The sequence below is a fragment of the Mya arenaria genome, chromosome 8 (genome assembly GCF_026914265.1).
Source record: "Mya arenaria isolate MELC-2E11 chromosome 8, ASM2691426v1".
Classification (NCBI taxonomy): Eukaryota; Metazoa; Mollusca; class Bivalvia; order Myida; family Myidae; genus Mya; species Mya arenaria.
The window spans coordinates 37,705,851-37,731,664 of NC_069129.1; the positions used below are offsets into that span (position 1 = coordinate 37,705,851).

General features: G+C 36.3%; 1 protein-coding gene across 3 annotated transcripts in view; it reads left to right on the forward strand.

Moving 5' to 3' along the window:
* The window catches only part of LOC128242268 (nucleolar protein 9-like), a 104,852-nt gene that overhangs the window by 50,444 nt on the left and 28,594 nt on the right, over window positions 1–25,814 (forward strand). For all 3 annotated transcript variants that reach the window (XR_008262568.1, XM_052959360.1, XM_052959359.1), the window contains exons 5-8: window positions 8,414–8,603; window positions 8,866–8,994; window positions 10,204–10,314; window positions 10,511–10,744. Coding sequence is in view for 2 of the 3 variants with exons in the window: in XM_052959360.1 (XP_052815320.1) it covers window positions 8,414–8,603; window positions 8,866–8,994; window positions 10,204–10,314; window positions 10,511–10,744 (664 nt within the window). In the remaining variant the exon portion in view is untranslated. The remainder of the gene's footprint in view (window positions 1–8,413; window positions 8,604–8,865; window positions 8,995–10,203; window positions 10,315–10,510; window positions 10,745–25,814) is intronic.

Here is a 25,814-nt window from a genome sequence, read left to right on the forward strand (position 1 = left end):
GGCATGTCGGTATGTCGGTCGGTCGGTCGGTCCGTCGGTAGACCAAAGCTTGTCCGAGTGATAACTCAACAATTCCTGGACGTATGGTAATCAAACTTCACATGAAGGTTGGGCCTGACCAGTAGATGATCCCTATTGATTTTGGGGGTCATTGGGTCAAAGGTCAAGGTCACAGTGACCTTTAATGGTAAAATAATTTAAAGTTTGTCCGAGTGATAACTCAACAATGCCTGCACCCATGGCCCTCAAACTTGACATGGAGGTCGGGCCTGACCAGTAGATGACCCCTATTGTTTTTGGGGGTCATCAGGCCAAAGGTCAAGGTCACAGTGACCTTGAATGGTAAAAGGTTGTCCGAGTGATAATGTGACAATGCCTGCACCCATGGCCCTCAAACTTGACTTGGAGATTGGGCCTGACCAGTAGCTGACCCCTATTGTTTTTTTGGCTCAATGGGTCAAAGGTCAAGGTCACAGTGACCTTGAATGGTAAAAGGTTGTTCGAGTGATAACTCAACAATGCCTGCACCCATGGCCCTTAAACTTGACTTGGAGGTTGGGCCTGACCAGTAGATGACCCCTATTGTTTTTGGGGGTCATTGGGCGAAAGGTCAAGGTCACAGTGACCTTTAATGGTAAAAGGTTGTCCAATTGATAACTCAACAATGCCTGCACCCATGGCCCTCAAACTTGACATGGAGGTTGGGCCTGACCAGTAGATGACCCCTATTGATTTTAGGGGTCAAAGGTCAAGGTCACAGTGACCTTGAAAACAAACTTGACAATTCTTGGACCTATGGTCATCGAACTTGACATGAAGGTTGGGCCTGCCCAGTAGATGACCCCTATTGACTTTGGGGGTCATCAGGCCAAGGTCAATGTCACAGTAACCTTTAACGCAAAAAAAGTTAACAAATCTTCCCCCACTGATATCTCAACAATGCCTGAACCTATGATCATTAAAGTTGACATGGATGTTAAGCCTGACCAGTAGATCACCCTTATTGATTTTAGGATTCATAGAGCCAAAGGTCAAGGTCACAGTGATCTTGAATGGTAAAAGGTTGTCCGAGTGATAACTCAACAATGCCTGAAACCATGGCCTTCAAACTTGACTTGGAGTTGCATCTGACTTGTAGATGACCCCTTATGATTTAAGGGGTCATCGGGTCAAAGGTCAAGGTCACAGTGACCTTGATCGAAAAAAACTTGTCTTGTGATAACTTGACAATGCCTGCACCCATGGCCCTCAAACTTGACATTTAGGTTTCTGGTGACCAGCTGATGACTCTGGATTTTGAGTTCATAGAGTCAAAGGTCATGACGGTCATAACACACTTTATCCTCACACTTTAATGGTCATAATCTTAAAACAGCAACAAATCAGCTGTCATTTCGGTCCATGCATATTTCATTCAATTGTCCATATAATCCTGACAACATGGCGCTCAGGGGGGGCATAATGTTTGACAAACATCTCTTGTTCAAACTCTGATTTAGCAACCTTATTATAGTTTAATATATGAACTACTTTTGCGAAATGAAAGCTTTTTTAGATTTACAAGGACGGGTAAAAGTATTTGTAGTAAAGTAAATGTACTGCAACAGCTGATACATGTTGCCTAGGAATCTTACAAATTCTACGCACTCCAAATGTTACAGTTCTATTCAATTCGGAGTGCCTGAAATGAAAGCTTCTTGATTTTACATTCAACATCTTTCTGTATGGCCAATGACCAGGAGAATCATGAACCTACAACCATTTGCAACTATTGAGATAGGGAGCTATCAGGACAGAGACAGAGGACAGTACAAGAATGGCCTACTGTTGCATTTATTGATGTCTTTTACAAATATTATCCAAAGTATGGCCCTGTGGTTTAAAGCTCCCCTGAAAGAGGTGACAGGTTTTCTATATAGGATATAATTGCATCATTGAAAATCTTCTCTGAAACTGCAAATAACAAACCTTTGATATAAAATGATTTAATCAAATTAAACAAGTATGTGTACTTTGGTTAACATACGCCAACCACGTAAATTAATTTGTTTAGGTCTGATTTAATGACATTGAGATTTTCAAAAGAACTATGACTATCTGATTAAACACTTTAGCCCCCCCCCCCACCCCTCTACCCACACTTAAAATTTCCTTTGCAGCTTGCAAGCAGTTTTAGTCTAAAGTTTAAGCTAGCCCATTAAACAGTGACCCCTTGTGATGTGAGCCGATTTGTTTAATGCTTAGAACATGGTTATCAACATTCCCCTAAATGAAGCCGTAGTCCATCAGTGCTTTCAGCACTTTGATTACTTCTTTCTGATACATCATTAGTTATAAATTCATTTTATCTTTCTTTTGGTGCTCTGAAAAAGCAGTTTCCATCTCCACGGACGTTAGCTCGCTTATGTTCATTGCTGACAAGAAAGTTATCCAGTCGTGATGTGTGACTGTCGTACAATTGTTGGATTGTATGTAACGTTATACTTATACTCTTTGCTCTTTCCAAGTGACTCTAATTGTTAATTTTATTGTTTGTTTGCATCTCTTATTTTGTGAGAGTGTTATACTGTTCATTAGTTTTTGATGGACATCTCTCTGTGTTCTTTCCTGCTTCTTTTATTCGAGTCTTCATTTGTTAGATCTTGATATGTTTCGGAATTTTCTTCCATGAATTTTCTCGCTAAAACCTCTGTTTTCCGTTTATTGTTTCCTAATACAGTCTCATTTCCTGTATCAGTGGAAGTTAATTGATCCTTGCTTGGTTTGTAAGTTTCATCCAGATCAATGTCATTGTAACCTTCACTTAGATCTATTCATTTTAATTTGAGGGGTTACATCAGTCCTTCACACTTTTGTATATCTGTTAATGAAAATTCATCTTCAGAATTGGAACTCTGAATAGCAGGCTCGTCATGAATAGTTCTGTTTGATGCTATAGTATCTCCACATATTGAATTTTGTGTAATTTCACTTTAATCAGCTATTTGGCGTCGCAAAGTAGATGTCCTCATCTTACCATGTAATCTTACTGAAACATAATTTTGTTATAACTACCTTACTAAATTTATAAAACATATTTAGATGTATATTACGCTAAATACACATTCCATAATACATATCGCAATGCCAAATTAAAACGGATAAATCCAAAATACCATTACTTTACAGACTAATAATACATTCAGTTATATTCAACGCACCCCAAATAAAGTTATAAGCATTATTACTTAATTTTGTTTTGTAGGTGACAGAAAACAATACTTACATTTGTTATGGTATCCATATCTCCCTTCTTAATCTTCTGTCCTTATGAACAAATTACACTTCTCGAATGTGAAGTCAACAACATCTGGTGTTTTTTATCCCACAAAAAGTGACAATAACTTACTGGACACTTGTTACCTGATATCACAGTTATCAGTGTTAATTAGTAGAAAATTGTGTATTGCTATCAGTACATAAAGGAACCATATAAACATCTATTATATATTGTAAAATGTTAACATTTTAGTCACAGTAATTTATGCAAAAAAGAACCATATGCCACTTGGTCACTTATTGCACACTTTGTAAACTTATTTAGTTAAAATCATTTTATGCAAGAAGGTACCACAAGTCATATGGCTCCCTTTTACATCCCAATATGTATCTAATGCTTTAGAATCATCTCATGCAATAAGATACCACATGCCATAAGGCTCCTTTTTGCATAAAAAATATATATAATGTGTTAAAATATTTCAATGCAGAAAGGTACCATGTGTCTTATAGCACCTTCTTGCATACACCAGATGGCATATTGTACCTTTTTCCACCAATCAAAAGCACCAATTTCACTTGGTACCAAACTGCACGAACTCATATCTCAGTCAATATTCAATATTCAGGGGAGATCTTTTTAGACAAGGTAGAAAAAAGTTATTTCAAAAAAAAAATAGCGAAAAGTCAATTTTGGTCAAAATGTTGTTTGGTACCTTTTTGCACCAATGGGACGATATGGAGAGCTATACTACTCACCCAAGCGTTGGCGTCACACCTTGGTTAAGGTTTTGCATGCAAGCACACATAGGTTGATATCTCAGCAACTACTTGAGGTATTGCATTGAGACATTATACAGTGGTACTCAACCATCCAACCTACTTAATTAACCAAGTTAGAAAACTCTAATTTGCATTTAATGCAAATTATAGGCCTTTATTATGCGACTTTGAAATTCTGGTTAAGGTTTTGCGTGCAAGCACACATAGGTTAATATCTCAGCAACTACTTGAGGTATTGCATTGAGACTTGATACAATGGTACTCAACCATCCAACCTACTGAATTACCCAAATTAGATAACTCTTGTTTGCATTTAATGCAAATAATTGCCCTTTATTATTCGACTTAGAAATTCTGGTTAAGGTTTTGCGTGCAAGCACACATAGGTTAATATCTCAGCAACTTCTTGAGGTATTGCATTGAGACTTGATACAATGGTACTCAACCATCCAATCTGCTTAATTAATCAAGTTAGATAACTCTTGTTTGCATTTAATGCAAATAATAGGCCTTTATTATTTGACTTAGAAATTCTGGTTAAGGTTTTGTGTGCAAGCACACATAGTTTAATATCTCAGCAACTTCTTGAGATATTGCATTGAGACTTGATACAATGGTACTCAACCTTCCAACCTACCGAATTAACCAAGTTAGATAACTTTTGTTTGCATTTAATTCAAATAATTGCTCTTTATTATTCAACTTAAAAATCTGGTTAAGGTTTTGCGTGCAAGCACACATAGGTAAATATCTCACTACAGCAACTACTTGAGGTATTGCATTGAGACTCGATACAGTGGTACTCAACCATCCAACCTACTTCATTAACCAAGTAAAATAACTCTAGTTTGCATTTAATGTAAATAATTGCCCTTTATTATTCGACTAAGAAATTCTGGTTAAGGTTTTGTGTGTAAGCACACATAGGTTTATATCTCAACAGCTACTTGAGAAATTGCATTAAGATTTTGAACAATGGTACTCAACCATCCATGAGACTTAATACAACTTAATTGAATAACCAACTTAGATAACTGTATTTTGCAAATAATGGTCCTTTATTATTAGACTTAAAAATTCTGGTTAAAATGTTCCATGTAACCACATTTATGTTAATATCTCAGCACATCACTTTATACAACTTTTAAAATTGAATAACCAAGTTAGATAACTGTATTTTGCAAATAATGGTCCTTTATTATTAGACTTAAAAATTCTGGTTAAAATGTTCCATGTAACCACATTTATGTTAATATCTCAGCACATCATGTATTGCATTGAAATCTAATCTAACAGTGATCCTTGCATGTTTCGCCAAAACTTTTCAATCCTTACACTGAAAAGTGGCGGAATAATCGAGCGCGTTGTCTCTGTGACAGCTCTTGTTTGTCTGGTCAATATCTTTCTCATTCACGATTTGAAGTTAGTATATGACTGTCATTGCAAGCAGGACCTGTCCCATCATTTAGCATGAGGATGTGTTGTGCACAAGACTCATGTCCCTACCTTCAAGGTCAAGGTCACAGAAACCTTTCTGGACTTGCTCTATAATCCTAACTAATAATAATTTGTGTTTGGTCCATGTCTTTGTCATACACCATCAGATTTTAAAATTATTTGGCAGAAGTGACCACATTAGTATGAGGATGTGTCCCGACCTTCCAGGTCAAGGTCAGAGCAAACTTTTTAACTTATGTTTTGCTATGTAAACCTTACTGATGATAGTTTGTATCTGGTCCATATTTTTGTGATAAAAGGTTATATTTTAAAATTATTTGGCATTCGGACACTTGTGCGTGCAGTGGTTTTAATCATATTTCTATGAGATAGCTCTAGTGTTTTTTATTCCCCACCGAATTGTCCGTCCGTTCGGTACCATATCTTGGTAGGCATTGATCAGAAAATGTTCAAACATGGTCAGAATGTTCCCCTGGATCAAATCTCGACCACTTGTAAAAGTGGGTCACATGGGGTCAAAAACTAGGTCACTAGGTCAAATCTTAGAAAAAAACTTTGGAACATACTAGAGGCATTATACATGGTCAAATATTCATGAAACTTAATCAGAATGTTTTTCTGAATGAACTCTTGGTCTTAAATTAAACTGGGTCACATATGATCTAAAATTAGGTTTCTAGGTCAAATCTTAGAAAAATCTTGTCTGGAACCATATCATGGTAATTATTGGTCAAGTTATGTTTCAAAATTGGTCATGATGTATCCCTTGATGAAATATGGACCACTTATAAAAGTGGGTCACATGGGGTCAAAAACTAGGTCAGTAGGTCAAATCTTAGAAAAATCTTTGGAACATACTAGAGGCATTATACATGGTCAAATATTCATGAAACTTAATCAGAATGTTTTACTCGATGAACTCTTGGTCCTAAATAAAACTGGGTCACATATTATTTAAAATTAGGTCACTAGGTCAAATCTTAGAAAAATCTTGTCGAGGACCATATCATGGTAATGATTGGTCAAGTTATGTTCAAATTTGGTCATGATAAACCCCTTGATGAAATATGGACCACTTAAAAAAGTGGGTCACATGAGCTCAAAAACTAGGTCACTAGGTCTAACCTTAGAAAAATCTTTGGAACATACTACAGGCATTATACATGGTCAAATATTCATAAAACTTAATCAGAATGTTTTCCTTGATGAAATCTTGGACTTATTTAAAAGTGGGTCACATATGATCGAAAATAAGATCACTAGGTCAAATCTTAGAATTTTTTTTGTCTAATTGAAATGATTGGTTGGATTATGTTCAAACTTGGTTTTGATGTACCCCTTGATGAAATATGGACCGCTTGTAAAGTGGGTCACATTGGGTCAAAAACTCGGTCACTAGGTCAAATCTTAGAAAAATCTTTGAAACACATTAGAGGCATTATGTATGGTCTAATATTCATGAAACTTGATCAGAATGTTTTCCTTGATGAACTCTTAGACATGTTTTCAACTGGGTCAAATGTGATAAAAAAAATAGGTCACAAGGTCAAATCTTTCAAAGATCTTGTCTAAACTATTTTATGGTGGTGCTTGGTCAGATTGTGTTAAAACATGGTCAGAATGGGTTAAATAGGTTAAATTTCGACTGTGTTATAAAAGTGGGTCATATGGGTCAAAAACAAGGTCAATAGGTCAAATCAAAATAAAAGATTGGGAACACACTAGAGGCAATCTAATATTGATGAAACTTAATAAAACTGGTTTCCTTGATTGTTGTTGAATAGTTTAAAACTGGGTCACATTGGGTCGGAAACCAGGTCAGTAGGTGAAATCTTTGAAAAATTGTGTCCCAAACCAAACATTGGTATTGAATAGTCAGTACCAGACAGCCTTGGAGATACACTAGACCTTCTTATTAGCCAAATTCAAAATCCACACAGTCAACAACCCCCTACCATACACTGACAACCACTTGGTAGCAGTGAAACTCGATGAGCTTGAAAATAACACACAGTGAACATGATCAACAGGTACCTTAAAATGTCATTTTCCACTATTTACTGTTATCACTTTAGACAGATCTGAACTTTGAAATCATTCAAATTCATAGAAACTATTACAAATGTTACTCTATATACAAAACTTTTATTTCAAATTAATTCCAAACAAACTCAAACTTATATCCAACGTTCATAACAGTCCATTTCTCTGCAGCCATATTACATGTTAATATAGGAGTATTCCCCCTACTTTTCATTTCCAAACCATGAACCTTGCCTAATGGGGGGGGGGGGGGGGGGGGGGGGAGGGGGAATATCAACTCATCGAAATTGCTTGTTTTCAAACACATGTCACTGAACCAAAGCATGGTTTTTATCATATCAAGACTCTGGGCTACTTGACACATAATAGGTTTTTAAGCTGAAAGGTTTCTTTAAAAAAAAAATCCCTGAATATGCTTGATCTACTTGAACATTTTTTGTTCACATTTTCACCGCATTCTTCCCCGGATTTGGTTCAATTGATAAAAGAACAACATAAACCTGGTTTAATGGCACTGGGTAAATGCCAAAGACATAGAACATAAAATCACAAACAAGGAACTTGGAAGAACAGCACAAAACTCCATAAACAGCACAGTGCATACATACTATATATAAAAAACTAGGTATGTTTATCAAGGATTGTTAGGTACCGCCTTGCAACGGTCGTTCGTTTTACTTTTAAAAAGCTTTTTATTCTAACCTTCTTTTATGTTTATTACACAAGTCGAACTTTCCTCCTATCTATTGTGTCCTATCTATCTATTCTGTGTATTTTCGTGCAGATCAGTCCATTCATTGCAGAGTATATAGGAAAATTATTTGGTGGTCTCTAGCCTCAAAATTATATGTTCTTTATGTTTGTATTTCAGCGTGCCCCCTGTTGCTGCAGACAATGTTGGTTCCTACCTGGTGGAGCAAGTTATTTTCCTTGCCAGTGGGGAGCTCTTCACTGAGCTATTTTCCAAACTCTTCAAAGGGAGGCTACTCCAGTTTGCCGCACACCCCTCTGCTAACTTTGTACTTCAGAAGCTGGTGAAGACATGCAGAGATAAATCTGTAGTAGGTTTATAGCTCCTATAGGAAATATTGGAAACTTGTCTAGTTTAAAGGCTTGTTTTAGTATTGAATACATACATGTGTGTCACCTTTCTCACAAAGTATTTGGTCAAGAAAAAAACTTTTTACTGTGGTACATTGCTTCCTTGCTACATCACATCATAAAACTTTTAGACATTTACAAGTAGATGTCCTCATCTTCAGGCATTTGTGTTAGAGCAAATGGGCAATTGAATTATTTTAATTTTGTCTTTTACTTGTAAAGTTCCGTAGCATGATAGAAGAGCTAGGTGAGGGAATGGGTGCGGTGTTTGCCTCCAGGAACTACGGTGTGCTGGTGGCCCTGGTTGAGACATCTCATAGACTCTCCTGCAAGCAGGACCAGCTCGTCAAGGTGGGCTTTCTCAATGTCAGATCTATTAGGTCGCTAGGTTATATGTTCCAAAAACCTTTTAGAAATTCTTTTATGCCTCCTTACTGAAATTGAAACTTTATCCTGGAGGGAGGCGGGGTATTTTAGAATCACTTGGCACGTGTTCGGTACATAAAGAAGACATGTTGCATGCAAGACCCATGTCCCCTACCGCAACATCAAGGTCGCACCTACAGTTTTATCTCTCTGGAATGGGTTTCCATGTTTCCGAGACGTATTTTAAAATCACTTGTCACATGTGTTCAGTACATGAAGATGACATGTCATGAGACCAAAAGGTCGAGGTCACACTAAGAGTTTAACTATAATTGGTGACCTTGGACAAAAAAAGCTTGTCTGATTGATAATTAGAGTATACTTGGTCCTAGGTCTCTGTGGCCTAGTGGTTAAGGTGTCCGCCTATGGAGCGGGAGGTCATGTGTTCGATCCCTGGCCATGTCATACCGAAAGACGTTAAAAGTTGGTACAAGTAGCTCCCTTGCCTGGCGCTCGGCTTTTCAAGGGTAGTGTTTGGAAAAGAGGTGTACTCAGTACACCTTGTATCGGTGCTTTACATCAAGAACCAAGGGGTTTCTTCAAAAAAGAGCTAGGGTATCGCACCCGGACTTCTTTGAATCCCACCACTGTCGCTTCCGCATGCTGTCCTTCAGCAAAAACCAATCATCACCAAACTCGGACAGATGTATGGGCAGAGTATCTTTGCGACGTGGCCCCAGTCCCTTCAGAGTTCTAACCCTTGAATTACTTAATTACTCAAATTTTATGTTGTCTCAGAAAGGTTGGATTACCAACCATATTGCCCCATTCACTTTTGATATATGGGCCTTTAATTGTTTAGATAACACAAAGTTTAAAAAAAAAATCATTATTTTGACGGGCGCATTTGTGACAGTTTGCTACTCTTGTAATACAATGTATTTGGAAACATTGTACATTATTGAAGACTATGTAGCTTTGTTTAGCCTTCAGTGTATCTTGTCTAGGTTACATTTGTCTGGTTGAATTTTAGCAGCAAAATTATGTCTTTAACAAGAGTACCAATATCCTCAGTACATGTATAAAAACTATCAGAGCATCCTGTCTGGTTAAATATTCTTTAACAGCAAATCAAGGTGTATAGAAAACAAATGATGAAGACTATCAGGAAGATAACATGCTTCATTTCTGCAGATGTTGATGGAGGGCCTGCAATGCTGGGAGCCAGAAGAACGGCGGGCCAAGTTTGCTACACTGCTGGCAGCTTTCCAGACATATGATGTGTTTTACAAGGCCAAGGCTAAGGTACTGAATTGCCACAATTCGTTGATTTATTTAAAAATGGATTGGCTTTGAAGTTTAATACTGGGAAATATTATGCTAATATTGAAATTCAATTTAATGACTAGTCAAAAACAAGGTTACAATGCCATAATTATGTTCACAAAATCTATAGGACTCCTTAGATTTCTACCTGATGTTTTGTTAAACAATTGTTCAGGATACCACAACCAGTCCCACCCTTCAGAAAGTGAACTATCACGGTTCCTTGCTACTCCAGCAACTGATCAACTTCTCCAACACTAAACTGCTGGAAACCAGTCTGGTCAGTCTGGAACCAGCAGAGGTCCTCATAATGTCATGTGACCCATGTGGAAGTCATGTGATCGAGGGTGCATTCAAGAGTGTCTCAATTAAGGACAAAACCAAAGAGACATTGATTGGGAAACTAAGGGTAAGTGTCCTAGTGGTAATTTTTTTAAGTATAATGATTGTGTTGATATGATTTTGTATATGATATCTCTGCTATCTGTATTACAACATTTTTTTATTTATTTAAATTCAAATTTGAATTGTAATATTTACACCTCAACTTCCATTTCTTAAATGAACTGCCTTTCGGCTATTGGGGTTATCATCTGATGAACACAACATGTTCTGATATGTTCGGATCGCGAATCATCGCATAACAATATACATAAAAATGTGTTTATCTTGTTAGTGTTTGTATTGTGTCAGCAGGCCCCGAAAAATTTAAATCAATATTTTAGAAAGTGATAATTTATGGAATGTTAAATGTATTGTCGTCATTGATGTTTCAATTTTACGTTTAAAAGTGATTAAAAGTAGTTGTCCTTTCCCCCACTTATTGTGACGTCATTTGATAAACTGTTTCCCATTTCGGTCAGGTCGTTCTATTAACAGAATGAGTGATAAAGAACTACTGTAAAGTTTTCTGAAATGAAATGAAGTATTTTTTTTAACAATTCTTGAACAAAATAATTATGCCCCCACAAAGTGGCGGCATATAGGGTTGCCCTTGTCCGTACGTACGTCTGTCTGTCTGTACGTACGTAAGTCCCGAAGATTGTTTCCGATCTAATTCTTGAAAACCGTTTGTCCAATCCTCACCAAACTTTAAACACATGTTTGTGACCATAATATCTTGATCAAGTTCGATAGTCATGGAAATCGCTTTAGTCATTTAGGAGTTACGGCCCTTTTTTGCCAAAAATACTTCAAAAATATATGTTTCCAATCTAATTCTTGAAAAGTATGTGTCCAATCCTCACCAAACTTTACATACATGATTGTGACCATAATATCTTGATCAAGTTCGATAGCCATGGAAATCGCTTTTGTCATTTAGGAGTTACGGCCCTTTATTTGCAAAAAAAGACTTGAAAAATACGTCCCGAAGATTGTTTCCGATCTAATTCTTGAAAACTGTTTGTCCAATCCTCACCAAACTTTTAACACATGTTTGTGACCATAATACCTTGATCAAGTTCGATAGCCATGGAAATCGCTTTAATCATTTAGGAGTTAGGGCCCTTTATTTCCCAACAATACTTAAAAAATATCTTATCCGATCTAATTTTTGAAAAGGATTTGCCCTTGTGCAGATTAACCTGAATAATCATTATGGCTTATTTTCTGTGACAAAAAATCGAAGTGGGGGCATCCGTGTCCTATGGACACATTTCTAGTTGAACTACTGGTGTAATTCTAAGGAATGAATTATGGGGTTCAGGGCTTCTAAATAACGGCAATTTGCCGGTCTGGACCGATTTTGACCAACCCAGACTGATTTCAGTTTCAAAAAGTGGCAAAAAAATTGGTCTAAAATTTTCTCATTTTTAGCCAGTAGAACTTATGCGATTGTTATGTGTACGTAGTATGTGCGTCCGTGCGTCTGTAAATAATTTCTTGTTAACATGATACAGTCTTCATGTATCTCGATGAAACTTGTACAGTAGTTAGATATCCATTAGAGCACGGTTCCTTTCGAAAACCAGCCAGATCCGCCCATTCATGCCTAGATTATTGGCCTTGAAAGTATAAAAAATTAGTGCGTCTGTGAAGAATTGCTTGTGAACACGATACAGTCTTCAGTTTTGCTTGTATCTCGATGAAACTTGTACAGTATCTAGATATCCATTAGAGCTCAGTTCCGTTTGAAAACTAGCCAGATCCGCCCATGCATGCCTAGATTATGGGCCTTGATAGTATAAAAAAATGCTATTGTGTAAACAATTGCTTGTGAACTCAATACAGTGTTCAGTTTTGATTGTATCTCGATGAAACTTGTACAGTATTTAGATATCCATTAGAGCTCAGATCCTTTCGAAAACCAGCCAGATCCGCCCATGCATGCCTAGATTATGGGCCTTGAAAGTATAAAAAAGTATGTGCGTCTGTAAACAATTGCTTGTGAACATGATACAGTCTTCAGTTTTGATTGTATCTCGATGAAACTTTTACAGTATATAGGTATCCATTAAAGCTAGGTTCCTTTTGAAAACCAGTCAGATCCGCCAATGCATGCCTAGATTATGGGTCTTGAAAGTATAAAAAAAAAATGCTATTTTTAGCTAAGTCCATTTTTTTGCCAAGTCTACATGAGTGAAGTCTATTTTTAGCCAAGTTTACATGTAAAGTCACAAATGCTTGAAAATGTTCGTTCAAATTATGCCCCTGGGGTAATAACTGGCCACGCCCAGGGTTCACAGGTTTGGTATACTTAAATTGGGAAATGTTAAAAACGTTTTTGTCTGAAACAGGTATGCAGATCCTTAATATTTTGAAAAAGGCTTTTTTTAGTGGTCCACTACCATGGTTGTTCAAATTATTACCCTTGGGTCAAAACTGGCACTGCCACGGGGGTCACAAGTTTCCTAGAGTTTTATTTAAGAAATATTTTTAAAATCTTCTTGTTTCAAACCACAAGGCCCATTTATATCTTTGATATTTGTTGTGGAGCATCATATGATGACCGTCTAGCAAAACATTTGAAATTATTCCCCTTGGGCAAAACCTGGCCCCACCTTTTTTTACTTCCTTTTCAATTAATCCCCCGCCACGGAGTGGGGAGGGGATTATAGGAATACACTTCGTCCATCTGTCGGTGTCCGTCCCTCCTTCTGTCCCTCTGGCTGTAACATTTCGTGTCCGGGCTATAACTTACTTATGCATTGATGGGTTACCATATTACTTGGTACAAATGTTGTCCTCATTGAGACGATGTGCAGTGACCTTGAACGGGTCCATACCTCAAAGGTCAAGGACACAAGGGACATTTAAAGGTCAGAGTACACATGTTCATGTCCGTGCTATAACTTATTTATGCATATATGTATTACCAAATTAATTGGTAGAAATGTTGTACTCATTGAGACGATGTGCTGTGACCTTGACCCAGGTCCGTACCTCAAAGGTCAAGGTCACATGAGACATTTAAAGGTCAGAGTTCACATGCTCGTGTCCGCGCTACTACTTAATTATGCATTGAGGGATTACTCTATTACTTGGTACAAATGTTGTCCTCATTGAGACGATGTGCAGTGACCTTGACCCGGGTCCATACCTCAAAGGTCAAGGTCACACGAGACATTTAAAGGTCAGAGTACACATGCTCGTGTCGGTGCTATAACTTAATTATGCATTGATGGATTACCATATTACTTGGTTCAAATGTTGTCCTCATTAAGAGGATGTGCAGTGACCTTGACCCGGGTCCATACCTCAAAGGTCAAGGTCACACGAGACATTTAAAGGTCAGAGTACACATGCTCGTGTCCGCGCTATAACTTATGCATTGATGGATTACCATATTACTTGGTACAAATGTTGTCCTCATTGAGACAATGTGCAGTTACCTTGACCCAGGTCCATACCTCAATGGTCAAGGACATTTAAAGGTCATAGTTCACATGCTTGTGTCTTGGCTTTTGCATTTAGCAGTGAAGGCATGTCAATTCTTACTGGATTTATTGACCTTATACATTTCATGTACTTTTAGCAACAATAACTGCACTGATCCAAGAACTGGAACCAATTGCAATTTGTGCCAGTAATCCATCATTAAGTTTTGGGTTCATATTATGACAATGCTAAATAGAGGATAAGATATCAATATCCATTGAAAGTGTTAAACAAGTTGCACAGATTGATACTGAAGGCACTCGACCAAGCATTATCATTATGTGCAACAAGCTTAATATTTGAAAAAATGGACAATGAACAATGGACATAACTGTGATAATATATTTATAACATGTGTTTTCTTTTCGAAAGCAGTAAAACAATGTTTTGACGTCACCACAATATATATTTATCACTTTATCGAAAAAACTTAAGGCTTGCCATTTCATCGATGTTATAAATCAAGGACTCATTTTCCTTCCTATTTTTAGCCAAAGTAACCTTGACATTGATCTTACCTACACTACACACAATATGAAAAACTTTAACAAATATCCAACAATATTTTATAATATGTTCAAATATCCAAGAATATTTAGGTTACCGATCAAACAACTTGTATTTCCTATATTCCCACTCTTGACCAGTGGTTGTGTACAATTTTGGTCAGATTCAACATACCAGTCTGGTTGTGAGAAAAACTAAATACACTAAAAAACAAAGGCGGGGGATAAAGCCGTCCTTTGGACTGCCTTGTTTTTAAAGCTACAGCAATGAAATTTTGACACATGTGCACAGTTTTGCAAACGAGCATCAATGTTGTCCTCAGTTTTGAAGGCAAATATTTTTTACCCTTTGATTACCTTTACTTGGCACATATTAAAATAGTTCCTGCAACTTATCTGCTTACAACACTTCCTGTCCTCAGATGTTGAACATGCAGCATTTTTTAGCTAACCCAAACACAAAAAGTGAACTATATATTTGTTGCCTATTACTCATATGTACATGCTCTGAATTGAAAATGACCACAAGAGCCGTGCCAGTAGAGCATAGGCCCTCTTGAGCCTCTTGTTTTATAAGTTTGGTCCAAAACAACTTAGTCAGTAAAAACTATAGAAATTGTAATACACAAACATTCTTGAGTCATTCACACATTCAAAATTACCCCCAATAAAAGTGTCCTAGTTAACATCAGACCAATGCGACCAGCTGCTTTTTCCGCTACGCTCAACACTAGATATCTGTTAATTAGCATACCCTTGCAAATTAATTAACCTAGTCCTATAGTAGAGATTTACAACTACGTCATTGCTTTCTGCTATGTGTACCACATGATACACAATTTCCAGGAAGGAATTACAAAGAAATGTAAACAATGGCTACTTCTGATAAGGTTTTTGCAGTAACATTTACTGAAAATGATCTTTCTGGTGCTGAAGTTTCTCTCAGAATTCAGTTGTTGAGATAAGTAATGGACACAGTGCTGCTGAGGTTTAACTTCATCTGGGAAAAGACCAGATCTAATTAACAGGTAAGCAATTTATGCAATCCATGTATATATGAGCAAGAATTTTCTGTCCAGCACATTTTTGTTTCATCACAAATGGCTTGGTGTCCAATATTTATGAGTTATTCAAGATGTCATTTTTGCATATCTTATGTTCTATTTATGAAATACGGCACATAAGCTTTAAAATAATGAAAGGACAATATAAAAACACCACATGGAAAGTAAATACAGCCATTTAGAAATTTCACTTTGTTTGTGATGTAACAAGGACAATATGACAGAAAGATGGCACTATCTGCTTTTATGTGTTGATGTCAAGTTTTTCTGTATTATCTAAACATTACTGGCACTTAAACGTTCAAAATCCACTTTAATACGATTACCATTGACATGAACAAGTGTTCATTTTCACTATAAACTTTCGGTGATGTAACTGGACTCAAAAGTCTACATTAAATAAGATGATATTTGGATAAGAAAGGCATAAACATGAAAATAACATGCCTGTCTATACCATTTCAATAAAATATACAAATTTTGAGAGATATAATTACAGTTATTCTGCTTTATTCTTTCAAAAACAACACCTTTAACTTTCCAAGGGATGTAACACTGGACACCAAACGATCATACACCATGACACTTGTGAAGCGAAATTACATATGTGTTCACATTTTGTCGGACTACAATTTACTTTACATAGAGGAATAAAGTGGAATTCATATGAAAGTAAAAACATAGGCTATTACAAGTTTATTGAATATGAAATTTTACAAAACTTGGAAGAGCTTAACTGTAAACATGATTGAAATACTTTATTTTAACGTTCATCGGTGTATGAACTACATGCGGGTGGAGTCCGAAGGACTTCACTGACACTTTGAACCGATTACCCTGATGGACATTAAAAATACTAACATAACATTTATATTTGGATATTCTGTTTTCTAAAAGAATTAAATAAAGCCTTAAAATGAAGCATAAGCCCATCAATGTCGGAGGGTCAGTTAAAAAATGTAACTGCGACGTTGCATGCATATGTGAGTAACTTTGTGTCATCCTTGATCAAACAATTCGAAAATTATCTTGAATATTCATAAATTGAATGAACTAAACCTGACGCTATCTTAAAATGACTGTCGTCATACTGTAAAGAACCTGTGATCATTAAAATGGTGTTTTTATGCCCCCGAAGGTGGGCATATTAAAATCGCACCGTCCATCCGTCTGTTAATTCGTCCGTTCGTCCGTCCGTCCGGCTCTGTAACTTTCTCTTGTATGGACAGATTTTAAAATAACTTGCCACATGTGTTCCACATACCAAGACGACGTGTCCCGTGCAAGACCCATGTCCCTACCTCAAAGGTCAAGGTCACACTTAGTGTTTATTAACAATGGAGTGCTGCGTATAAGGACAGAGAGTATAGGTTGTCGTGTCCGGGCTGTAACTTTCCCTTGTATGGACAGATTTTAAAATAACTTGCTACATGTGTTCCACATACCAAGATGACGTGTCGCGTGCAAGACCTGTGTCCCTACCTCAAAGGTCAAGGTCACACTTAGTGTTTATTCACCATGGAGTGCTGCATATAAGGACATAGATATGGACATAGAGTATAGGTTGTCGTGTCCGGGCTGTAACTTTCCCTTGTATGGACAGATTTAAAATAACTTGCCACATGTGTTCCACATACCAAGACGACGTGTCGTTTGCAAGACCCGTGTCCCTACCTCAAAGGTCAAGGTCACACTTAGTGTTTATTCACAATGGAGTGCTGCATATAAGGACATAGAGTATAGGTTGTCGTGTCCAGGCTGTAACTTTCCCTTGTAAGGACAGATATTAAAATAACTTGCCAAATGTGTTCCACATACCAAGACGACGTGTCGCGTGCAAGACCCGTGTCCCTACCTCAAAGGTCAAGATCACACTTAGTGTTTATTCACAATGGAGTGCTGCATATAAGGACATAGAGTATAGGTTGTCGTGTCTGGGCTGTAACTTTCCCTTGTATGGACAGATTTTAAAATAACTTGCCACATGTGTTCCACATACCAAGACGACGTGTCCCGTGCAAGACCCGTGTCCCTACATCAAAGGTCAAGGTCACACTTAGTGTTTATTCACAATGGAGTGCTGCATATAAGGACATAGAGTATAGGTTGTCGTGTCCGGGCTGTTACTTTCCCTTGTATGGACAGATTTTAAAATCACTTGCTACATGTGTTCCACATACCAAGACGACGTGTCGTGTGCAAGACCCATGTCCCTACCTCTAAGGTGAAAGATACACTAAGTGTTTATTCACAAGGGAATTCTGAATATAAGGACATAACAGTGTAGGTTGTCAAGTATGGGTGGTATTTTTTTATGTTCAGAGGCAATTTAAAATAACTTGCCTTATGCATTTGACAGGTAAAGGCAAGATCAACCTTTCATGTACTGACCTTGTTCATAGGTCAATGTCACATTCCGGGGCATTCGTCACATACTGTGACAGCTCTTGTTTTAAATAATGTTCAGTTAATGATGTCCTGGATACAAGGTATGGGTCTTTAACAAATCTTGATGAAACACAGACTGTTTTCCAGTTCTTGTATCACTGAAGAAGTACATCTGAAAAAATAAATAAAAAAATCCTTACTGCCTGCCTGTCTTAAGACAAACAATGTCCCAGGGTTATTTCAACAGATTGTACATTTTAGATTGGTGGCAGAATCATGGACCAAATGATGTTATAGAATGAACTTACTTTGTGAGAATGCAATCTTAATAATTTAAAATTAGATCCAGAACATGCAATACATGTCTTTATCTTCTTATAAACAACATTCTAAAAACAGTACCTGTCAATTTATAAAGAAGCCTGCTTCCACACATAATGATGTCAGGAAGAACACTTGTCCTGACATCCATGGCCACTGGAATCTAGAATAGAATCGGTGTCCAACATTCAGCATCAATAATATTTTCTGAAAATTCACAATTTCAACAAATCAGCAGAAATTTGTAGATATTACATTAACTTGGGTGTTATGCACCAGTCAATTGTAAGCACGGCCCCTCCAGGCCTGGGGAAAAGCGGGGACTTTGACTTTCGGTCAAGCAAACCTCGGGTAAAATCCCCGCTCTGATGGTCAAATCCCCGCCAAATGCCCCCACCCCTAGGGAGCCTTGGTAAGGCCCATTCCCCGCTATATTTTGCTTGAAGCCAAAACCACCGCATTTCCATGAAAGGTAAAAACACGTCCCATTTTCCCGGCTATCCACGGTATACCCCCGGACCTGGGGGGCCGTGGTTACAATTGACTGGTGCATTATGTGTTACATATTAAGCCTACAAGTTTTAAAAGCCATGCCTATAATTATTTTTTTAAGACTGTTTTGTTCTAAGATGTAACACTAACTAAAAAGTTCTTCGACTGAAGTAACGATCTTAGTGTCAATGTTATGTTACAAATGAAACAGTAAACTACTTGTTCAGATAGATTTAGAAATTATTTTAAATGCTTATAACTGTAATGCTTCTAAAAGTTATTGCACATGAATGGGTATGAATTAAATGGGAATGCACACACACAGATGTTTTCTTGTTTATTAAACCAGATGTAATGAAGACAACTAAATTTGCATCTTTATTTACCGTCAATTTTAAGTCATTTCCGTCAACGTTACATCTTTTAGCAATGATTTTTTATTAACATTTCTGTTGTTTTCATTTCAAGTGATAATATTAAGTGTTTATTTAATCAATTGTATTTAGCAACAGCTGAAGTCTCGAAGCACCTCGATTTATGACGCTGATGTCATATGTAAATAGAATAACAACACCGGGAATACCCCATTTGCGCGCACCTGCGAAATCAAAGCCTTTTCAGTGAAAGTTCAGTTAAGTAACATTTTGACGGAAAACGCGCCTGCCGATTTCGGGATAAAAATAAGGATACACTTTTGTTGAAAAAACCCACAACAAATGCGTTTCCTGTTTATAACAAGACCTACAGTGTTCGACACTAACGGGGTCCCGGGATCCCGAGGACACCAATTTTTCGGGAGGGACACCTAAATTCAAAGTCTGGTATTCCGTCGGGACACTTAAATTTCTGACCGATAAACGCTAAATATCAATAAATATGTAGCATTTCATAATTTATTACCTAAATTCGGGTCCCCCTAAATTTCTTGACAGTGCATGTCACAATGATATTATAATTATTATTATCGGACCAAAGCGAAAGTATAGCTGCCTTTTGACTATAGTTACGTCATGAATCTATAAATAAACTGGGCGCATGTGGGTTAACGCTTCCGTTTTGTTGTTTACATTTTCAACAAGGTCAAAGGTAACAGAGATTTATTATCGGTTTTATACTTACGTGGAATTGTTTTGCTTATGTGTCAGAACCGCTCAAAAAAGATGCCATCACTGGTGATACCTTTATGATACGACCTTCGAGTATTTACAATAATATTTATGGCACAAAAGACTGGCATCATGCATTCAGCATTCTTTGTTAATTGCCATTTAACTTATCAGTATTCTTTGTTAATTTTAAAGGCGTATATTTTAATGCTATGATCAAATCAGAATAGAAATAAACTTTGCTAAGTTTTATTCATATATCTACAGTCAATTTATAAAATGTTACGACTTTATGGCGCGAAAATTAACATACACAATTTTTGGTCGTCTGCTCTTCCAGTATGCACTATACCTGTTGGGCAGTCTGATTGATTTATCAGCAGCTCTACTTAATATTGGCTTCAGTTTTCACAAGCCAGATGTAATATTCCTACTTTTTCTCAAATGAAAAGCACCGACATCTGACAACACCCTGAACCATGAAGTATTTTATGCGTATTTTCTGAAAATCTTAAAATAGTAACAAAATCAAGTTTTTGTATACATAGTTTCCATCTTTGTTTTTGACTGAAAACAAAAGGGACTTAGACACTCTACCGCTTTGAACCCAAACTACCAACTTAGAGACCCAAATATACCTAACTGCCATTGCCAGAGCGTCATATGTATGACATTCAGTGCTACTAAACTTGTCATTACATGCTGCTGAAAACATGTATAATATGGTGTATACTTGAAATACAAATTGAAAAGTAAAAGACACTGTATTTGTATATTGAATATAATATTAAACAGGCTCAACAATATAAATATGTAAAAAGTGGAAGGGACTCCTAATTTCAGGAAGGGACACCTGATTTCAAATGTTGGTGTCCTTCGGGATCCCTTGGAAAAATGGTTAGTGTCGACCCCTGACCTATGTTTTGATATTATTTCAATAAAATTAACCTCTACGCTCAACTGCTTGGTAACTTTGTCTGGGAAAGACGTAACCAAAATTGACACGAAATGTGACGTCATTAATTTGTGCTTGAATTTTTTTATTTTTTTATTAAAGACGACCAAATAATTATTTCTAGACACCTTTGTAATGTAGAATGGACCATCTCAGATTAGTTTCTTGCTCCTGTTTGATATATTTTGAATACATGCGTTTTTTGTTGCTGGAAAAAAAAGGCCTTCATGAAAAAGTGCCTGGCAATTGTCCACAAAAATCGGACATGTTCTTCGTTTTAAATATTAATCAAATTCAAGGAAATAAATGAAAAACTTGAGACTGTCTCCCACATAAATGATCTTTTTAACCATGCATATAAATAATATTTGATAAAACAAATGGTAGGAGAAATTCGGTTTGTTTGGGATGTAACAGGAATGTGCTGGACAGTGAATTCTTGCTCATATGTTTACATTTAAGAAAACGTATAATATTGTGATAATATGGTATACTGTAGGTTTAACATAAAAGATTTAGTCTAACAGATGCATTGGGATTCTTTAATATATTGTTACATTGTTTCCAGCCCAGAATTAAGGTCAACATGCATATGAAATGGATATATATCAGTTGGTCAGAAACAGGAACACTTTCTCTGCATCACTGTCTACAGCTGATCTTGCCTGTGTGTCCAAATGTGTATTTGTGAATAGATGATATCTACCCAGATACTAAATATAAAAAATAGGTTTCGATGTTTTAGGATTAAGAAGTTCATTGCATTTATTTTTTCAGATGCAGTGCCTGTATTAAAGCTTGGAAAGACAAGGTCATTATAGTGCCAATTGATGATTGATTATTCCAGTTGAACTTTAAATGATACAATGAAAAACAGTCTACAGTCCACAATGTCATTATTTATACAGAAAAGTGTGTAACATGCACACATAATACAAATAAATATGTATACATCAATGTTTTGTCAATACAGATATTAAAATATAACACTAAATATATTCTTATGTTTCGTTATAGTGTAATTATTTAATTCAATATGTCTCTGAATGCTGGTTAAATCAAAGCGCTGAAAGCGCTGCAAGACTGTCGGTGATGTAACTGACGCAAGCAAACACTACCGCAAAGTTCTTTCAAATGAAACGTGATCAAATGATTTTATACAAATGATGAACACTCTTTAAGGAAGATGAAGAAGGATAAATGTGATTATAATAAGCACAAATATATTGGCCCTACTTAATCATGTATCCAATGGCCTACAAGGTTCTTAATTCAAGTTTCCTAAGTTTTAACCGCTTTAAATTAGTTAAATGCATATTCCTTATGTTAAAATTGCTTCAATTTATGACGTCGCTTTTAACAGTTTCAGTAAGCAATTACATTCCTTCATTTCATTAGGGTCTGTTGAAGCCAATGTCTTTAAAATGCAAATACAATACAAACTATACCCAAGATTCAAGGGACAAAATAAAAATATAACTTTGACAATGATGCTCTTTCAAGCCTAAAAATGCCTCCCAGAATTTCTATCAACAGAGTCCACATATCTACAAAAATAATTTTGTGCTTGAGTTACTTTCTTTGATATAAAAGTGAAAAAAAAATCTGCATGGTGCTGTGGCATCATACCATGAAAAAAAACAATATCTTTAAAATATGTTTCTAGTTTGTTTTTATTATAAAAGTGTAAATAAATCTGCATGGTGCTGAAGAAAAAAAACTAATGTCTTAAATTTTAAACCTGCAGCATTAATTAGCGCCATGCTGTCAAGAATGTCTGGACAATTGAATGAAATATGCATGGACCGAAATGACAGCTGGTTTTTCATTGACAAAAGATGCCTTAGAGGCAGTTTTAAGATTATGCTATTCAAAGTATGAGGGTAGTTGGTAAAGTTTTCAATCATATTCAGATGATGGCTGATATTTGCTGATAAACATGTATCCTCTTAGCAGCAGGGAATAAGTAAATGACATAGTTTTAATGACCAATATTGGAGTTGTGACCTTGACCTCCAAATTCAAAGGGGTCATCTGCTGGTCACCCCAAACCTAAATTTCAAGTTTGAAGGCCATGGGTGCAGACTTTGTCGAGTTGTCACACAGGCAAGCTTTTTGCGTTCAATGTCTCTGTGACAAATAAATAGGGCTCACCTACTGGTCAGGCCAAACCCCAAAGTCAAGTTGTTGAAGGGCCATGGGTGCAGGCTTTGTCCAGTCATTATTAGTACAACCTTTAAGCATTCAAGGTCACTGTGACCTTGTCTTTTGACCCAATGACCCCTTAAATAAATAGGACCATCTAATAGTCAGGCTAAGCCTCCATGTTGAGTTTCAGAGCCATAGGTGCAGGCATTGTCAACTTATCAGTCAGACATTCTTTGACACCTTCCTGTTCAAGGTCACTGTGACCTTTGACCATATTACCCCTAAAATCAAAAGGCGTCATCTACTGGTTAAACCAAACTTTCATGTCAAGTTTGACAATAGGTCTAGGAATTGTAGAGTTATCAACCAGGAAAAGCTTTGGTCTACTGTCAGACAGACGGACGTAGCAGCCAACATGTGCAAAGCAATATACTCCTCTTCTTTGAAGGGGGCATAATAAATTGAAATTTATTAAATATTTTTGTTTATTATGTTAATTAACTTACACTACATACAACAAGTTCCATTGTGATATTTTCGAATGCTCATTTATACATGTACATGAGTTTTGATCTGACTATGAACATGAAACTACATAATGATGTTCCCTCCAATCAATTCTAAATTTAAATAACCATGAGGAAAAAAAAACATGTTTTCACTGCACCATGAATAAATATGTCAAACAAAATAAATGTCAAGTTATTCAAGATTAATTTAACACTGTTCTTTTGATGATTTCCGTGCATTCCTGACTGCAGGTTTTTCCCATTTTTCCACACAGTTATTTCATATTGGCCTTACAAGGTCAGATCTTGAGTTGGGTCTTCATTGCCGGACACTGTCTCTTTATTTCCACAGAAAACACACTGGTGCAAGTTTCACTGCAACAACTGCAAAAAAAGTTATATTATATTCTAACTGAACTCTGCATCAATATTCAATTATATTTTATTGGATTTAGGAAATGTCTTTGTTTTAAAGGGTTCATATAAATTAATGCATTTTTTTTCAATTTAATCCATTATCATGCTGGACTCTTTGACATTGATGGTTAAAACAAAGAAGGCATATGATTTGTGTACAGATTAAACATTATTAATTATAAATATGTTCTTTAATAAATAGACAAGTGGCAACAATTTCCCCAGTTAAAAAGTTTACATTTGCATATCTGCAGATTAATCAATTGCATTTCTTTTGCTTTGATCATTAAAGTCAAATGAGTTAGACATGATAACGCATTAAAATAAGAAATATATTTTTGGGCATCAAATTATAGTGTGTGCCTTCAATCTAGAAATAAATTTCTTCTCAACATATGCTAAATTATAAAAAAAATATATAAACCAAGATTTTGATTATGACATACCTGCATAGTTAGTGGTCTCCATAACTGCTCAGAAATGCTCCCTACGACAAACAAAGTGCTGGTGTATGGCTTGGGAATAGTGCTGCTCCAACCAATAGCACAATTCTTCCTACAGGCGGACCAGCTCCTGAATATGGTTTCTGTCATGGCAATGATAACAGTATGTAACAGCCCTTTTCTACTTTCCAGAGAATGAATCTTCCAATCTAAATTACAAATTTAAGAACAAATTTATACATATGCAAGTGTAATGTTGTTAAAAACAAACCATTTAGGTGCAACAAAACTATAAGATTTTAGGTGAGAATTGAGCCAAATCAAAACATTTAGTCATTTAAAGCTGCACTCTCACAGATTAACTGTTTTTACAACTTTTGTATTTTTTGTCTTGGAATGATCTATTTTTTTGCGTAAATATCTGCAAACCAGTGATATAAGACTACTGACAAAATATTAGATTGCAGACTTCCATATTTCAGGTCGAAATCTAAGGTTTTATGGCTTAAAGCGTTACTAACGATTTAAGAAAAATGCATAAAACATATTGAACTTAAATATAAACATTTTCTGACTAATTTATTGTCAGCAATCTTATATGAATGGTTAACATGCATTTTCACATAAATTGGCCCATTCCAAGACAAAAAATAAATAAAGTAGTCAAAATGTTCAATCTGTGAGAGTGCTGCACTCTCAGTCACAGATTGAATGTTTTGACAACTTTAAAACAAGAAATCAGCGTTCCAATATTTTCACTTGTCTTTTTTGACTGAATTAATATAAGAAAGCAGCGATCTACTTTTTCCAGTTGTCTGTTATGACCAGTGTTCAGAAATTCGCATAAAATAATTCATTACAAGATCAAGAAATAAAAAAAAGAGTTAGTAAAACAGTCAATCTGTGAGAGTGCAGCTTAAACATTTAAAGTGATATGCATTATCAGCCAAGTGCAGACCTTTTCACATCCTGGCTACACAACCAGTACATTCATCAGCTTTACTGATTCGAACCAGGCACATTTATATTGGTAGACTAGCATTTTACCAATCTGTGCTAAGTGGCGGCATATAGGGTTGCCCTTGTCCGTACGTACGTACGTACGTACGTCCCGAAGATTGTTTCCGATCTAATTCTTGAAAACCGTTTGTCCAATCCTCACCAAACTTTAAACACATGTTTGTGACCATAATATCTTGATCAAGTTCGATAGTCATGGAAATCGCTTTAGTCATTTAGGAGTTACGGCCC